Genomic DNA, 14,160 nt, shown 5'->3' on the forward strand with positions numbered 1-14,160 from the left:
TTTTTTTGTCGAATAAATAAGGATCACCCTAATATATATATATATATACCTATATCATAAAAGTTCTAGCTTTGAAAATATTTCTGCGTACGACACGTAAATCCATATAAGTCAAAAAATATTTTCGGAAATCTGACAATCTCTTGAGAGTTCTAGTAGCCACTCGAAGAGTTCTATCGATTATCCTTAACAATAGACAATTCTAAAATTGAAAACAAGAAAGTTACGGCCCTTTGAAGTTATGGAATTGTGAATTAGCCCCCCCATTTCGTCATATGGTGCTTTTACCGCTTTAATCAATAGAACTCTTTCTAAAACGAATGCGGAATGAGCTCTACAGTTCTTCGGGGATAACCAAAATTCTGCTTATTTTTCTCAAATTTTGAAAAAGTGTGGCTAACTTTACAGAGGTGATAAATTTGTATTTATAATTTTATGAAAAATATAAAGCAACACATACCTCTTAAATTTTTATGCTAACAACTTATTAACAACTTATTTCAAAAAGAATCAAATCAATTCCCACAGTTTTAACATGTCCTTTGTTAGTATATCACTTTAAGAACATCATAGCTTAACGTGAATCGATTATTTATTAACGCTTGATATTTTTACTGCATAGATAAAATGAGATCATTTGTAAATATTTTGATCAGATTACAAGTACATATGTATAGATTAATGAAAAAAAAAATGCTTCAAATACCTTTCTTCAATTTATTATTCAGAAAATAAAACTTGTACAAATTATGTCACATTTTTTTAAAAATGCTCCCTTAAAAATTATCTTTTATTATTGTTTAATTTATAATTTATCTTATTATATTTTTGGTTTCTATGTAATTCTTAACACTCTGTGCGTAGGTATGTGTAAACGATAGAATCTACAATATTATTTTTTTGACATACAATTCATAAATGACTTGTAAGTTAAGCAATATGTCTGTGTGTAAATAAAATTAAAGATTAACAATTTTCAGAATACTTCCGTTCTGGAAAATCATCACTGGAGATCGGCAATAGGATGCCTTTTAGAAAGCGGTGTATCGGCACAACTACCGGCCGACGTAAGACCAGAACTTCAACGGCATATCAGTTCATTGATCTTGGCGACAGATATTACAAGACAACAAGAGTTTCTCACACGTTTCAGGGTACATCTCATTATATTAATTTCCGTCTTTTGATTACCTAATAAATTAATGGCAACTGTTCTTTATCTCTCATATTGCAGGATTATTTGAGCAACAATTCACTTGAGATGAAACGTGCAGAGGATCGTCATTTTATTCTGCAAATTGCCCTAAAATGCGCGGATATTTCCAACCCGTGTAGACCATGGGATATATCTAGAAAATGGTCTTACAAAGTTTGCGAAGAGTTCTTCAGGCAGGGCGACTACGAGCGTCGTTTAAATCTTCCAGTAACACCATTGTGCGATCGACATACCACTAGCATCCCAAAAATCCAAGCTGGTTTTTTCAAACATGTCGTTACTCCTCTCTACATGGAATGGCATCGTTTCCTCTGTGACGGTCTGAGTGTGTCATTAATGGAATATTTGAAGATAAATCAGAAAAAATGGGAGACATTGATCAATCAAGAGGCAACTGAAGAAAGAGAAGCCGAGATTTCTGAACTGGATGAACCTGAAGGAGTCATTAGTTCGGGCGAAGAAACGGCCGCCGATGAAGATTCGGGCAGCATCGATCTGCTAATACCGGCAGCATACGTGCAAACAGCGCGAATGCCAACATTGCCAGGACGAGTTGGACTCGATCGCATTGGTAGACGTCATTCCGTACCTTTAAGTATGTCGAAATCATTGCAGTTACCTTTAAAGCAGACCAGTAGAAGAGAAAGTTTGCCGAGCGAACAGGTCAAAACGAAAGATTCATTCTGGAAAATAGAAAATCAAAGTTTATTGGAGCCGAGCTCGTTATCTCTATTGTCTTCCAAAAGTCATATGACTGAGTCACCGAATGTTAGCGTTGTCGAGAGACCAGTTAGCGCAGAAAATCTCTTACCAGAGACAAGTATCGCCAGTATTACCAGCAGCACTGAGGCATCGAGATTAAATACGGTTCTACAATTGGATAATCAATATAATGCGCAAACTAAACAACTTACGCGGCAACAGACTTTTCCTCCGTTGCAACCATGTGCGAGAATGAGGTATATGTCTGCAACCGTAGAGATGTCGCAGTGTTACACTCAAATCTTGATGGAATCCGACAATTCTTTTAGTTGCTCAAAGGAAAAATCGTGTTCGAGTAGTCGGTATTGTTCGCCGTCGCACGATCTTAATTCACGTCACCAAAAAAAATCTAACGTGTCGAGTGCTCTTCCGAAGGAATTACTGATGGTGGACACATCTATCAAAAAACAAAGCTCAACTTTGTTGGAAACAACAAAACAGAAACATACTGTTAACTCGGATCGTCGCCATTCTATACAAACTGTTCGTACCGACGACTCTTTTTCTAAGCATAGGTATAAAAGGCCTTCTTCCGCTCAAGATCCAGATTACACAGAAATGTTTTATGCTACGTTAACGGGCTCTTATAGTGACAAAAACAAATGTGTTCCGGACATGTGTATTGCTGAATGTAAGTCGAATTTAGATTGCAATATCGAATATAAATGTCGTGGTGCGAAATTAACGGTTCAAGAATTGCAAACTACATTGTTGTCCAAAAAATTAGACCAATATACTTCATCGGCTAAGAGCGCATATTCTGCACAAGAGCCGCGAAGATATTCGACTTCTATTACAGAACGTAGAACAATAACAGTTGACCACGCAGGTAGACGTTATACCACAATACCCGTGTCTTCTGAGCTTAGCACTCACAAAGTGTTCTTTATCGGTAGTCCTCCCGATTCGCCGCCTGCTAATCATAGTGTGTCTTCATCGAGTGACAGTAGTAGTGAACCAAAAAGAAGTATCAATGATTCGAATAAAGAAGCTATTGTTCTCATTGGCAATAGAAAAGAATTGGATCATGTGAAAGAAAAGAATTCGAAGATCACAAAGTTCAATTCCGATGTGCAAATGAAAGAAAATGTTGATCCCCGTACAAATGACGACTTCGCTAAAGTATTATCTCGTAGAGGCAATCAGGTAAGCTAGAAATAATTTATTTCTAAAGCTAATTTTTCATTGTAATTATATTCGATTATAATGTAAATACGTAAAAGATATCATTTTTTCCGACACTATGCACCGAAATAAATTGAGTTTTTTGTACTCATTTTCAGTACTTCAATATTTCAACAATTTGTATTTGTGATATACAGGGTGTTTCAGAAGATATAGGACAAACTTTAATTAGGGGATGGTAGATGTCATCGAAAGAATCAATTTTTATTAAGAAACCCGTGTCCTCTCTGACGTATTCTTAAGAAGTTATGCGTCCTTGTTCGGATCGCCTGTGAAGTAGGCAACTCGCATAATAGCATTGCGCATGACGTTTGACAATACACGTTTTTCATTTTATTTTTGTATTTTTTTTGTTTTTTGTTTTTTTTAAATTTTTTTTTACATCTTTTATTATAGAAAATGCTCAAAGAGTGCCTACATTGCACCTGATGACATTTATTATATTTGGGTAGCATTGAGTTTCTTACTGCTTGGAACATTTTAACTCTTATGTGAGTGACGGGGTACCCGGGTACTCGGGTAATTAAGATGGTTAAACAACTTTTAGTCCCCTCCGTCTTCCCTGTTGGATCAATCTGTCCAAAAATAATGCTAAAATAATATATTTATCGATTTAAGAATTCTCATAAATTTGCAGCCCTCCAATGCGACTAGAACATAAAAAATTTTAGTTCTTTTATGTTGTCAAAACGCAAAAAGTACTCCAGTATCTTGTCACTCACATAAGGGTAATAATATTGTTCCTGATTTAATTAAAAACTCCCATAAGCCTTTCATTAGCTTCTCCCTAATGTCAACTGAAATTATGTACACCATTTAGGTGATCGAACAAGGACGCGACGGAGGATACGAGTCCTTCAACAAAAATTGATTCTTTTGGTGAGACCTACCATTTCCTAAAGTTTGTTCCATACTTTCTGAAACAGCCTGTATATGAATTTAATTATAATCATCTTTTGTACATTTAATCTATATACATGTGTTCTATAATTTTTATTTTAAATTTACAAAATAATTTTTCTACATTTATCTATTAATCAAGACTTGAAGCTATTAATTTAATTAATCTAAGAAATGGAAAGATATATATACGCATGTAGTCTTTATTATATTTTATTATCATTTTATTAAATTACGAATTTATTCTTCAAATACCTATTAGACAAAGAACCAAGTATCTCTTTATGTAACGTAAAGAGTATTTAACTAATTCTTTTGCTTCTAATATAATAATCTAATATAGCTGCGATAAAAACTAAAGAATCTTTATTTTGAAACATTAATCTTATAATTATCATTACAATTTATGCCTTCTTTAGAAATAAAATTCTCTCCTTATTTTTTACAAAAATTAATATTAACAACTTAAAATATGTAAATAATAAAGTTTTTTTTTAATCTTTAAAACATCAAAAAATTCTCTCAAGTATCATTAAAAAATTTAAAGTAAATAGAAATTGGCTAGAGTTAGTGCAATGTTGTAGTACAAATTTGAAAAAAATAATTTTTGGTTAAAAATTTTTTGTATACTATAATAATATATTCTTTACAACTTTTTAGAACATAACATAGATTTATCCCCAATGAGTTATAAAGACTTTTGCTTACAATTGCATATACATAATTCCGTGTAACAACAATTATAAACGCCATTTTTCTACATAATATCGCACTTGCATATATAATAAATAACAGAAATGTTTATTTAACCTATATTCATATTCGGAGAGCTACCGTATCCAATACTTGTTTGTACGCTTTATTTGTTATAACTTTTTATCAATAATAAATGACATTTTCAATCTTTATCATAACATTCAGATATCATTATAATATCATATCAATATCGAATCCTTGACAACATGTCTAAATTATCAGAAATGTTTACTAATGTAAAATAAAAGTTTTGACATTTATATAAATCTATCTTATAAACCATATGAGATTACGTCATATAAACGAATATCTATCAATACACTTCTACAATATACAGGATCTCCCAAGCTTCGCATGACAATAGATAATAAACTCCTGAAACCATTTTGTTTATCGAAATGAAATCTTAATGCCAAAATGTAGAAGCGATAACTGTTTCCGAATAAAAAAATTAACCAAATTTTCCGAAATTTACGCACTCAAGCACGCTTGTGCAGTTACATTTAAACTTATCTAGTCACAACAATTACGAAAATCAGGGCATGAATACGCATTTTAATACGTGAATAGCGCAAACAACAACGTGACTATTATTTGCTGTTATACTGTATATAGTTTACATGTATACATGAGCAATAGAAGAGAAATGTCAATATTAAAAGTAATAAGCAAGTTTTAGATTAAATTATAATAATGAGGTCTACCTAGAGGGATTAAACTTAATAGAAAAGTTTTTTATCGTTTTGCGATTTTCATGCACATAATAAATAATGATAAATTAATTAATAAAGGTCTACGAATCAGTTTGCATCGCGACAAGAGACAATCCAGCATTTCTCTCACGGACCTAAAGGACGAAGTATAAACATAAACTTTAGACAAGGGGAATGAAGCCCCTGCGAGGAGAGATCGCTTTGATGAGCGATATTGGGAAACAGTAGTAGATAATATACATATAAGCAATGTAAATTATAAATTAACTGATTGATTAATTAATTAATTTTTGTAACTGTATTTTTACAAATAGTTCTAAAAAGATAAACAATTTTTTCCTCAAGGGGGACGTTCGTATTACGTATATCTTGAAACGAGGTGAAAATGCGAAAAGTATAATAGATCCTCTTCTAAAAAGGGCATGTCATCGATACTCGAATCTATCGAAATATTAAAGCTTAAGACGTATGAATCGGCCTAACTGGCAATAATTTATTACTATATTGGTCATTATAGTCGTCAAGACGATACAATCAAAATATTGTTGTCGCTTTTCCGCGATGCGGATTGGTTCTCTTGTTGCGCTTACTTCATGAGCGGCTATAGGCCAGCGCACGAACATAGCTGTAGCGTCTTACGCCTTACGTGAGAATATTGCGTTACGCGACACGCAAGCCAATCTTACGGCAACGCACAAAGAAGAACGTAACGTAATTAGTCTTATGTTACGTACGTTACATTACGCTTTTCTTCGTGCGTTGCCGTAAGATTGGCTTGCGTGTCGCGTAAGGGCCAAAGCACATAACATGGCGTAGCGATATACGACGGTCGTAGTCCCCGACCTGACAGATCAAGATACGCCAAAACTTGTGCGTTACTTACGTCCACGACTACGACTGTCATATGTGCTATCGCAAGATTCTCACGTAAACTGTAAGACGCTACGGAAGACGCAATCGTTCATGCGCTGGCCCTATCATGGCATATTTTGACAGTTGTGTGGTTAATAGTGTAATAGTAACAGTGAAATATTAAAGTTAAATAGCGCGCGCGTAGCGCGCACCTGTAATGTCTAGTTTACTAAATTTCGATCAATAAAATCATAGATACTCTAGTGAATTCTCTCTCTTTTCGCATTTTCACCTTGTTTCAAGATACGTAATAGGCCTCCTTGTCTATAATGCTCCGTCTTTCAGGGGTCCATGGTTTCTCTCATACATTCACTACTGTATGATATACCGTATCTGAGCGCGCAAATTTCGAATAATTTGGATTTTAAACACTTTTCGTTTAAAAATTATTGTAGCTCCGACATTTTGGTAATAGGATTTTCTTTTCAAAATGAAAAATCTGCCGTAATCATGCGAAATCTGGAGCAACCTATACTTCGTCCAGTGAGAGAACATCCACGGATTGCACGAAAATGCATCCGTTTCAGGCAGGTCTCCGCCCAAAGAATGCCCTTTCCACACCAAGCGTATTTACGTATACGGTAATTAGTGAGGGCGGCAGTGTGGTCTAGTGTGGTCTAGTGGTAGAGCGCCAGACTCGTAATCTGAGGAACCAGGTTCGAGTCCACTAGAGCCATGTAAACATGGAATGTTTTTCCGAAAGCTGCGCCTCTCCGTGCAAGATAGGCTCTTGTGCGGAGCAAACTGGGCTCCGTCTTTCGGAAAGAGACGTTAAGCCGTTGGTCCAAAGGGTTAAAGTCAGAGGAGAAGGGTAGTATTGGATGAGAATTGAATAAAGGGTTGGGAACGTCCCTACAAAACGCCTTGCAACCCTGAGGCGAGTCAATAAACGTATTATTATATACGGTAATTAGTAGCGCGCCACGCTCTCCCCACTTTGCCCGCCTATGCGCAGACCGTGGATGTTTTTTCGCTGGACGGAGTATATGTTTACAAGTCAAATTTATCGAAAACATATTTCTCAATATAAATAATTACCAAATTGATTATTATTCTTTTCTTTCTCTTTGCCTTTAAATTTTCTAGTTGCATATACTAGATTATCAATATTTCTTATAATATTGAATTCAGGGATGGGCAAAAAGACGCGGATCAGCACCAGTTGGTCTTCTATCAAGATTGGATGATTTTACTTCAACGAGCACATCTACCAAAATTGATCATAGTTGTAGACGTGGATCAGTACCGACTGATATTACTAAACATCAAGGTATCAGTACACGCATTTTAATTTTCATATTTGACGCACATACGTTAGACTTAAAAACATATAGGCTGTAAATATAAATTATAGTTATAAATTTTACAAACTGATAGAATTCCTATCAGTTTATTATTCCTGAAACGGATTATAATTTAAAACGTACATGGGATGAGAATCAAAATCGAATCCAGAACCCGCTAACTATAAATTGACCGTTTTGACATGAAGCGTCATTCCTAAATTTAGATAACTCTATTAACTTTAAAAGCTCCCCTTCTTCAATGATTTTAACGTTGGTAGATATTATCAAGATTATAAATTTAAATAATTTTTAAAAAATTTTAGCCATTCCTTAATTACTTATTAAATAGTTATTAACAAATAAGTTTCAGCGTTTCAGCGTCTTTAAATGAATAAGAAGTACACATAATTTAATGTATAATACAGCATTTTATTATTATTATTATTATTATAAATAAAAATTGGAAAGGCTGTGAGAGTCAGACGCGGTTCTCTGTGCGTAATATCAGAATCACTGATTTATTACTTATTACGTTTTACATCGATCTATCCGATCCGTACGTTTCGGCTCAAGTTTGAGCCATCTTCAACTCACCATTGTGAAACGGAGAACTTATTAATATTATACCGCTGAAGATGGCTCAAACTTGAGCCGAAACGTACGGATCGGATAGATCGATGTAAAACGTAATAAGTAATAAATCAGTGATTCTGATATTACGCACAGAGAACCGCGTCTGACTCTCACAGCCTTTCCAATTTTTATTTTTAATTTCGAGGGTCCTTTGACTTAATTTTTATTATTATTATTATTATTATTAGAGGAAAGTCTCCTATTATGAGATAAGCTCCTAATATGCGATAGCGGGGTTTCTGCTAAACTAATAGGTTCTATTTGTTGGTTCCACCATGAACTTATTGCCCTTGGTGTAAAACCTATTTAGTAGAAAATTCATTGTTCGATCGTGCATGCATCACTCGTTACAAATATCGAAATTGTGAATTTGGATGTTGTCAAGTTCCATGACGGTGAGACTTTGAACCTTGTTTATTATATAATAAATAAATATTTGACAATGAGTTCTGTATGCAGCGATAGAGTAAGGTCGTATTAATAGGAAAATACAGGATATGTTGAGTTGCTTAATTGTAGAGTTAAAGCGCAAGGCGTGAAGTCCGTAATATGAGATATTCAGGGTGACGATCGTTGCTAGAGTATGAAGATTATTGTATGTACAGTAATAAAAAGAAGGAAAATACTATGTTAAAGTTAAGGGAAGGTTCATACGAACTTATATAAAAGTGTGCTGATGGTGATCGCATGCTCATGCTGGGCGCACACTGGCTGCGCTGGAAATATTGAGTATAAGTGTGGGTTTGCGATTATTGCAAATAAGCTTCTCCATTACATTTGTATTTCAGAGACATTAAATGAAGTTTTCTAATTGCAATACCGATGTATTTTGCACTTTATTAGCGATTTCTCGGGGTATCTCATATTAGGAGTACACTTTTTCGATTTTGCATAAAGCTCATTTTTTACATTTTTCTAATTTTCAGAAAAATTATTATTTAAATTAGATTTTACATTTCAGCATCTTAAAGCTTATTAAATTCCCTTTAAAATAACCTACTACATTTTTCAATTCTGCCCATAGACTTCCGATAATCATACAAAATAGATGTGGTCTCTCACGCACACGCACACGCACACGCACATACACACACACACACACACACACACACACAAACACACACACACACACACACACACAATAGGGGACTTTCCTCTATTATTATTGTAACATAATAGCAAAATTAATAATGTAAGGAATAACACAAAAGATTTAGAAGAAACATTTGTGTAAACATAAAAGAAATATCAAATATATATTCTATATACACATATTCTACAGGGTAATAATCGTACGCGAAATTGCTAAAACTAAATAGCTGTTAAAATGTGTAATGAGTGGACAGATATATAAATTTCTTTTATAGAAATAACTTATAACAACCTGACTTTTCTCGAGGGTGGATTAGCTTGTTAGGGATTTCCAAAGTCCGATCGAGGAAAGATCCACAAAGACAACGAGTCGAACATTTAGATATAATAACGAATGAGTTTAGTAAACTGCATTAAAGGCAACTACATATTGCGACCTCACCAAATTTCAATAATCTTGACATATATATTGTCAAAGACTCGGAATAATATTCAAGAAATTTTAATTATTGTCTATTAAAGTTATTAACAATCAAATGTAATAAATCTTTCTGGTGCGTCGTGTAGGACAGTTTACATTTCCGCATAGATTTTCGACTTTATATTAGAAAATAAAGGGAAAACGATTGACAATTACAATAAATTACGTACGATTATTTATTTTATTGATATCTTCGAATATGGGACACATATTACATTCAGTATTTGCCATATAATATAAAAAAGCATGTTTTCGCTCACAGTAATTATAACATCGGCGAAATAAAAATTCAGCTGAATTAAATAAATTCTTGAGCAAAGCCCTTTCCCCTGCACCGTCGCACAGTGAGAAATAAGGCACTCTTTCTTTATGAACAAAAATCGCTGGAAGTGTAATTTTTAACCGATTTTAATATTTTTTCTTTTTTAATTTACTTGTATTATGAATTGCTCTACAACTTTATCGTGCTCCTTTTTTAAATTAGAACTATGTCTGGGACTGTGTCTGATAGGGACTGTCCGATCAGAAAATATCGTCATGTTCGATTGGTAATGTGTTTAATCATGATCGTGGTCAATCGGAACCGTGGTCAATCGCAAAATGGACAATCGGGACCGTAATCAACTGGAACCGTGGTCAATTGAAACCGTGGTCAATCACAAAGTGGTCAATATTAAAATGTGGTCAATATATTAATGTGGTCAATTGGGACTGTAGTCAATCTTGACCGTGGTCAATCGGCACTGTGGTCAATCGGGACCATGGTCAATCGGGACCGTGATATCTGAAATTACAACGTGGTCAAACGGGACGCTCCCAATGCATTCAGATCGCGTTTTTTCCTATATATTAGTATAGTTTAGTACATTATTGCTCAGTAAGCAATGAGCAGACTATAGTCGCTCGTTAATGTTGACCATACATAAAGGATCCTTTCTGTAGCACGTCTCCATCGAAAGATGTAACTCACGCAAAGTATCAAAAACACCTATTTTAGCAACTTTGACAGAGGTTTTCTCAAAAACTTGACGTGATACACCATTTTTGCCGCCAGATTCGTAATCAGCGCTACAAAATCTACCAGAAATGACTTATAAAATGTCAAGGCAAAAATAGGTCTTATTTTATCAGTCAGTGTTATCATAGCTAAATTATAGTACTTATTATACATATAGCTGGCGGATGTCCAACTTTAATTGCAAATTTCTTAGAAACTAAGACCCATTCATTCTAACCCTAATGGTAAAATCAATTTTTGAAAAAAAAAAAACAATTTTATCAAGGTACTAGTAATAACACGTAAAGGGCACTGTGCCACTTCTTAAATGGAATTATACGATTACACATTCAACATAGTGCAACTAGAAACTTCAAGTAACAACCCGTATAGAAATTTCCCAAACATTCCCAAGTATAGCTAAGATTCTGATCAGATTACCCAAATATATCCCAAATAGGGTAACATATTGCGATACCAATTAGGAATCCCATTCTTATCCCAACTATAAAAGAACTTTAGAAAAATGTTGGGCAGAGCGAATGGAATCTGTCTGATGGATTTCCCATTAAAATCGTAACTTTATTTATTTGGTTAATCGGAATAGATCCCAATTAGAAGACACGAGAGCGTTCCGCGATCGCTAGTAACGCTACGCGGCTACCACGCGCTAGCATTTCTCGTAATTAAAAATCGTCATACACTAGTATATAAGAGCGAGCCTGTGAGATGCTTGATTACGATATTCTTTGCTGCGGATCAGCTTATAAGTGACACCTACCTCCGGTATCACATATTCAAAGTGTTTAATATATATTTTGTTCAATTTTAGTACAAAATGTAAACCAGAAAAAATGTTTGGGCAAACGTTGGGTAGAAAAAGTGGAATCTGTTTGGGTGTCTCCACGTAGAATCGTACTTTTGAAACATTACACTTCTAATAAACTCAGTAAAACGCAAAATTTTCTATGGCGCCAAATTTAAAAGAAAAAAAATTAGGAGGCATTATTTTCGTACCGACCCCCGTATTTAAAAAGTTAGCAAATTAAGTCATACGCTCAAGGGGCCTATTACGTATCTTGAAACGAGGTGAAAATGCAAAAGGGAGAGAATTCACTAGAGTATCTACGATTCCATTGGTCGAAAATCTAGTAAATCTGTTCACTTTTCGAATTTTTACTTCATTTCAAGATACGTAATAGGCCCTCAGATATGCCTAATACAATACACAATTCTAAAAGCGAAAGTTGACTGTCGCTCTTTTTGTTAATATCAATATAAAAAGATTACATATGCAAAGATATGTTATTATCTGCATTGATATTATCTGTAATTATCTTCGCATGTGTACTGTTACGCGAATCTTTATATCAATGTGGACAAAAAGAACGGCAGTTAGCCTTCGTCTTTAGGACTGTGCGTTAATTATGCCACACTTGATTCGAAAACTTTAAATGCTTATAAATTAAAAACTAACTATTATAATTTTCACATTTCGATATTAAAATTTTTATTTAAAAATAATTTCAAGAATTTGTCCCTTAGCATTGTTACGGTCTTTACGGGATCCCCAGTACCTATATGTCAACGTGTCTTAATTAGTTTAATTGTTTTAAGATATCCTTTATTTGCTATTTGCAGCTTCGTAAATATGTAATATGCTTGAATATCATAACAGAGATTAACGTCGAATATATGCACATGGCAGCCACAATTTTCATTCTATGCCCTTAGAACAAATAAAATCAACTATATTTGTATCCAATAATTTATATAGAAAAAACGTCTTAATTTAAAATAAATTATATACATGCTCTAGATTTTGAACACATATATCGAATAAATATTTTGGATTAGCTCAACTAAACACTAGATATAATAACTTTAGGTCTATGATAAGATTTTCATTATCTATAATATGGTAGCGAATGTGTTAAATAAAGAAATTTAGTAATTGGTATTCATAAAAAATAGTATCTTACAAATAATGTAATATTGAAAAACAATAATGAAATTAATAAATATTAATCCTAAATAAAATAAAAGTATCAATTTTAGTTATTTTTGAATTCATATTATTATTAAAGAAATAAAATTTGCAATTTTCATTTGTATAATTAACTACTTATTGTGAAAACATTCTCTTTTATTAGATGGAAGTTGTAACCGGTTAACTCTAGGATATCGAGGAGACAATTTTGCGGATGTACGAAGAGCTAGTCTTCCGCAAGAGACCACATTGGGAAATCTTTTGGAAAATGTCCTCACTTTAACTAGTAAGTATATTTTAATGATAGGTATCACATAAAACAGAAACTAATTTTACATTAAATTATTTTAGGTGAGCATGAAAGCATTTCAATAAACAACAATAACAATAATAACAATAACAGTAATCGCAGCAACAATAATGGCATTAGTAAATTTGGTAGCACCATATCTGGAATGCTTTCTCCGAGACGAGGATCAATACCAGCGGACATATCCGAATTACGTCGCGATCTGTTTAGTAGAAATAATGTAAATAATAAGCCGAGGAACCGCAAAAAGATTTTAAGAAGACGAAGTAGTGGTGGACCAGAAATGTTCATCGGTGGATCTACCGACGGGAACGACAATGGTACGTGTCTTAATTGGAAGAGAGAAATAGGAAAGCGCGATCCTGTCCCCGAGGCATTTGTCAAACGAAGGGGATCTCTGCCCATAGAGATGATGACTGTTTCACATGCTGGTCGGTACAACCATAGATAAAGGAGGATGTCGTAACACAAGCGGGTATAATTTATGTTTTCCAGAAATATGCGTATTTTTCGATTATTATTTTCTATTCTGCAAAGAATAGCTGCATTCGGAAGACAAAACAGTCGTACAACTGTGTACAAATAATCTCTTCTTCCAAATTTTATTTGACATAAGAGAGTTGTGTCAGCTCGTTTACAACAGCATTGGAACTAATAATAACAAATACAAATAATTCAATATTTCACAAATTAAGTAAATAGAGATACGCCATCTTCGGTCGAGTTTTTTGTAGCTTAATAATATTTTTGTGCGAATTTATGTACTTTTTTTCCATTCAAACTACGCCTCGATTATTTGTCAATTAAAATACAGTTTTTCGTTGAAACAGTAGATTTCAACGAAACTTACTTAACTCGATAATCGATTTAACTTTTTGATGCTAATAAGCATCCTTTAAATTACTGCAAAGAATTTATTGCGAGAAA

At 33.8% G+C, this 14,160-nt stretch overlaps 1 protein-coding gene across 1 annotated transcript in view; it reads left to right on the plus strand.

Moving 5' to 3' along the window:
* Positions 1-14,160, plus strand: part of LOC139775404 (uncharacterized) — a gene marked incomplete at its 5' end in the record, with an annotated part of 41,573 nt that overhangs the window by 19,026 nt on the left and 8,387 nt on the right. Inside the window, 5 exons of the mRNA XM_071711334.1 lie at positions 981-1,154; positions 1,235-3,124; positions 7,576-7,714; positions 13,087-13,209; positions 13,275-13,553. Coding sequence (XP_071567435.1) covers positions 981-1,154; positions 1,235-3,124; positions 7,576-7,714; positions 13,087-13,209; positions 13,275-13,553 — 2,605 coding nt within the window. The remainder of the gene's footprint in view (positions 1-980; positions 1,155-1,234; positions 3,125-7,575; positions 7,715-13,086; positions 13,210-13,274; positions 13,554-14,160) is intronic.

The sequence above is a fragment of the Temnothorax nylanderi genome, unplaced genomic scaffold (genome assembly GCF_030848795.1).
Source record: "Temnothorax nylanderi isolate EJ_2023f unplaced genomic scaffold, tnyl_v1.0 TNYL_tig0098_pilon, whole genome shotgun sequence".
Lineage (NCBI taxonomy): Eukaryota > Metazoa > Arthropoda > Insecta > Hymenoptera > Formicidae > Temnothorax > Temnothorax nylanderi.